Consider the following 5,364-nt stretch of genomic DNA (forward strand, 5'->3'; position numbering starts at 1 on the left):
ATTCTCTATTTGGATTTTAGAAAATTAAAAAAGCAGCTTAGCATCAGCATCCTTTCTCCAGTATTATTTGCCTTATACAAAGCGTATTAAAAATCGAAAGTTGAAAGATTTCTGTCGTCTGCTTTTTTTCCAAGCCCTGCCCAAAGGCATATTTATAAGTTGGTTGGGTGGCGCCACGCGACATTTTTCCGCATCGATTGTATGAATCCGGAAAGTCGGGATGAGGGAATATGAGGAATAATTCAGTGTCCTTTGTGTGACAAACGGCTTTGATCTCTGCCGCTGGTAGCCATTTTCATACTTTCAACGGCGGTACTTCGTTTGAGGAGGCAAAGTATGTTTAACGATGAGCTAGGTAGATTATGGTTGTAAGCTAATGAAGTATCTAAGTTTTTTTAACAAAAGCTCTATATTTTCAGAAACAAATAAAGTTGTATTTGTTTAATAAGTTGACTTTTCAAACGGCATTATTAAGTTTGATTTAAACTGTTGCTGATCTATTTAAAGGGACCAAACTAAAAATCAAAACAATTCCAAATCAATTTTTTTAAAGAAATATTTCGGAAATAATTTTAAAAAACTAAAAATAATGGTTTCCATGTAAATGATTTCTTGTCAGAAAAATTGAGGGGGTTCTGAAAATAAATGTTCTGATACATAGAAAGTTTATTTCACCCCCTAATCATTTAAAAAATGCAGTGTAAATTTAGTAATATTTTTATTTCATTTTGTATGCATACGTTTTCTTTTACTTAGCTTACATTTAAATTACTTAAAGGAAAGTGTAGTTTGGGTTATTTATGTAAATATTTCTACTTTTGAACTTGTACTATGTTTATGCTCGTGACGCGAAAATGCGTCTCTTCTCCGGTTTATTCCGCATAGAGTCTTAGCCACATATTGCTTATAAGTTAAGATTTAATAACTAAATTGACACACACACAGCTTATACATCGATGGCAAAGTAAATATAAAAATATAGATATATGTTTTGGAATTTTTAAAAATATATTTCAATAACTATTTGCTAAGTTGAAGAAGCATTCTACCTAGGAATTTGAAACATTAAAATTTTCCCCATAAATAGACACCAAGAGAGTTGTTTGTAAAAAGTTTGTCGTAACTATTTGTAGATATAGAATATAGAATAGTTTGGCTTATCAACTAAGTTGGTTTCGATTTGAAAACTAGCTGCTGCTTATAAAATTTAGTATTAATTTTCTTCTTTTCAATTTTCCAATTTTTTTTCGTACTTTTTCCATTTTTGTTTGCACTGGGCCGACCTTCTAAGAGAACCTAACTTATTCAGTTAAATTAGTAAAATTAAGTTAAATAAGTTTACTAAACAATTACTTGGACTGGAAATATTTTTAGCAAAATTATTTATCACATTTGCGCTTATCCAAAGTTTAGGGTTTTTTTTTTTGTATACCGACGGCAATTAAGAAACTATGGGCAGGAATAATTTCCAACAAAGAAAGTACATATATAAAAACTATTCTTTTCTGGGTTTTTCCTTGGGAAATTGATTCACATTTCTCTGTCACTGTCTCGCTCTTTCTCTCTCAAAAATTTTCATGGGCTGCGCTAGTTCTCACCAACGTAAAGAAATCACAAGTTGCGCTTTTAGGAGCCTTAGTTGGTGTTAATTGTGTTTTCCAAAGTTTTTACTGCGCCTGCGGTTGAATTTGAACGGTGGCCATTAGTTTGCTGGATTTTCCGGGTGCCTTGTGGTGTTGGTAAAACTGCTTCAGTACCTTGCACATGGTGATGGCCAGGAATTTCCAGGCCAACAGTTGCTCCTCGGTGCTCGGAGGTGGAACTGGCTCACTTGTTGCTGCTGGCTGGGGGATTTCCTCGGCTGCAGACGGAGGACCTTCGAAGTCCACCTGGTCGTGTCCAGGATCTATTGAGAATGCCATAGGACCATCCACTTGATCGCCACTCGGTTCAGACTTTGCGGAGTGCTCTTCTTCGAAAAATGGAATAGCCATTTTATACGTAAAAATGTCACTTTATAAATTTGCTGATTATGTCAGGATTTTCCTGCTTTTCCAGATCTGAACTCTTGGCGAGTTGTCGTTCGACTGAGGAGCTCAGCTCGCAGGACACCCGTATTTATACCCGGGAAACGGCGGGTGAATTAGCCACCCTCATTTCACTCTCTCAATCGCTCTCTTCCCCATCTTCCCTCCCTTTCTTTCCCTGATTCTCCCTCTCTCTCTCTCTCCGTCTATATCTGTGCCGTTATGTCGAGCTACTTTCATCACGTGCAGTAAACGTTTCCTCAAAGGAAATCGAGAGAGTCACACTTGTGGCATGTTACGTATACGTGCTATCCACTACGTTATTTACTCTAACATTACGTTTGCAGTTCGAATTTTAAGGGGTTTTTCGAATTAAGAAAGGAAAGTTTTCGAAACAGAAACTCCCATTTCAAATTTCGGATGTGGGTTGGCCTTGACATATCCATTCGCCTTCGAACTTTGAGGGGTAATCTTCGTTTCTTTTTTCGAATTGGAAATTGTAACTTGGCCAATTTAAGTTTTTTTAAAATACAAAATTAAGGCGTAACATTATTAAATCGTATTATATATTTGCTTAACTAATTTTTTTAAGAAACTTAAATAGTTAGTTTATAATTTGAAATATTGAAAAATACGAAGGGGAAATTTTCGAACTGGTGTGTTAGACTTTTCTTTTGGCCTTGACTTTAACTTTTCTTTTGATTTTGCTTAGATATGTCCTTGACCAATTTTCATGTCGCAATTCCTCTATCAATTATTTTTTGTAAACATATCTTTAAAGAGCTTTTTAATTTTTCTGTGGGATTAAGCTGTTTAAATACATACATTATTTGTACTAAGCCTGACTGCTTAAAGTTCTAGATCCCTCTTTTCATAGCTTAAAAACAACCAATTTCACGTTATTACAATTCCGTATGACCTTAAGAACAATCGGTAAACTTTTGCTCACCACATGCCAAGAATATTTTATAGTAAAGAGGAGTGTCTGTTGGGGTTCCTTGATACAAGCCCCCTTTTTACTCTCTGGCAAATCAATTCCACAAATCAACATAATCAACTTCTCGCCGTAAGTCCAAAATATAATGCACTTGCCGTCAAAAAAACTTCCTTTGTTACCCGCAGAATAAAATGGGTGAGAAGCAGTAGCACCAGAATAAGAAAGAAAGCAGAAATAAGTGCCGTAAAAAAATGTAAAAACTTTTTTATAGTTGGTGCATAAAAAATGTAAAATAAAATCCAACCGAAGAACTTTAAGGGAAAATATACGAAAGAATGCACAACAAAAGGATATTACCTTTGAGCGCGTTCAGGTGAGTGGGCGGGGTCCGATAATGACATTCGTGCGATGATAACCCCAAGAAATCAGAGGAAAAATCCATGATCTAATTTGCTAAACACTCCAGCAAAATCCATGGGGTTGGGCATATCACTTACATATACCTGTAAAATTCACAAAAAGGGATTCTCAAAAGCAAAACAAAGAAAAGAATTGTTTTCGCTTAAAAGAACATTCAAATGGAAATGTTCTGCTTGGCTCAACACAAACAACAAGTGCAGGCGCACACACAAACTGCATTTATTTAGTTAGCAAACAAAAAAGGGAAAAAGAAAAAGAAAAAGGAGCAAAAAATGGGATCCAAAGGAAGAAACGCATCGCATCGAAAGAGTAGCATTTGAGTACCTCCAGACAGACAGACAATGCAAGTATAGGTATACGTATAAAAGTGAAGTGCGCCGGGGCATGTGCAGCGCACGAACAACAAAACAAGACTGTTGGAAAAAATGACAAGGGAGCAGCTCCCAGAAAGTGAGTTTTAGAGAGCTGCATAAAGGGATACCCTTTTTATTAAAGGCAAAAAATTATCCTGGCACGCCTTTATATTCCCAATCAAGTATGCTTGATTCTGCGGAGATCATTGGAAGATTAACCGTGACCCTAATTATTCAGTATTATCCATTCGTTTTATAGGCACACATGAAATTTTTTGCTATTTTTATAGAACCGTATAATCGGATTTGTTTTATTAAGATTTAAGAAATATAATATAATGTAACATTTTAACAGTACACAATTAAAACACAAAATGTTATTTTTATTCAAAAAAATTGTTTTAAAAAGTTTTTCCATTTTTAAAAATTCCATATAAATTAAAATTTAATTTAATTTGAAGTATTTAATTTAAAGTTCCATTTACCATTATTTTAACTTATGTTAATTTAAGAAACAAACTAAAAGGAGTCTTTCTTTTTTTTTAATTTTACAAAAAAAAACTAAGTCAAATCCAATTTTTTTTAAGAGACCACATTATAAAACCTTTTTAAATTCAGTGCCCGTCTTACCTTTGCCATTTCCCGATTAAATTCGTTAAGTCTCTCTATTGAATCCCACTTATTGCCGATCGATATCAGCTCATCGTTAATAGCTATTATAGGGTATTTACCTTACATTACGGGTAGAACAAAAAAGTAGCTTACAACGCGGGGTCGATTTCGTCGTTGGGGCACTTTGTTGCCTTCTGGCTGTCAGATTGATATTAAATTATATACCTTATTATCATTGCAGTGTTTGCTTTTTTTTTGTTTGCCATCCATGTCAGAGGGGCGTGGCAGGTCGTGTTTATTTACAGCTGGCAACAATTGTTGCTGAAATGCATTTCACTTTGCCGCACTTTGGAGGATGCACCTCAAGTCAAAGTCAAAGCCAGGACACTTCACATGTGGTTCCCCATTCTGCATTTATGGGTGGGCTCTGTTCTGTTTTGTTTTGTTTTGCTTTCTTGTGTAAACTGTTATTTTTCAAGTAGCTGCAAGGATACAAGAGCTTTATGCTTGATGGTTGCGCCCAAGTGACATTAAATGGCTGCCACATCTTCGGCTTCCTTCTCTCTCTCTCTCTCTATCTCTCTTTTTATTTATTCCCATCTCTTTCTCAGCCATAAAGTGGATAAAGTGGCACCTTAAAGTTTGCTTGCAGTTTAAAGCTTTTCCATTCAGATGACGTATAAAATATTTATATTTCCTGATATTTACGCATTTTTCCTTTATACTGACCATCAAAATAAATTGAAGTAATTTTAGTTCGATGCGCAAACTAAATGGGATTAAAGATTCGATTGTTGATTGCCTGGGCAGCTTTATTTGTTTATTTGCTCTCTCTTTTATGTGAGGTGGAAAATCAAATAAACAGGTTGGCGTTCGGATTGTTCCCTGCTGGTGTAATAAATATTGCGGCTTATATATGCTTCGTTTCATTTAAATAAGTTTAGTGGTGTGTGTCACAGATAGCTTATAAAATGCTTGTTATTGTTATAATTCTTTACAGAAAATTTATAAGGAA

At 35.0% G+C, this 5,364-nt stretch overlaps 1 protein-coding gene across 1 annotated transcript; it reads right to left on the bottom strand.

The window, feature by feature from the left end:
• Positions 1-749: 749 nt before the first annotated feature.
• LOC108135531 lies at positions 750-2,076 on the bottom strand. The gene has a single exon (XM_017256278.2). It carries the CDS (start codon positions 1,992-1,994, stop codon positions 1,668-1,670), a length of 327 nt encoding a protein of 108 aa, XP_017111767.1. The 5' UTR covers positions 1,995-2,076; the 3' UTR covers positions 750-1,667.
• Between the last annotated feature and the right edge of the window lie 3,288 nt (positions 2,077-5,364).

This window comes from Drosophila elegans, unplaced genomic scaffold (assembly GCF_018152505.1).
Source record: "Drosophila elegans isolate 14027-0461.03 unplaced genomic scaffold, ASM1815250v1 contig_208, whole genome shotgun sequence".
Taxonomy (NCBI): domain Eukaryota; kingdom Metazoa; phylum Arthropoda; class Insecta; order Diptera; family Drosophilidae; genus Drosophila; species Drosophila elegans.

Excerpts from the sequence above, each read along its gene's own strand:
- LOC108135531 (XM_017256278.2), bottom strand. The coding sequence starts at position 1,994 with ATGGCTATTCCATTTTTCGAAGAAGAGCACTCCGCAAAGTCTGAACCG.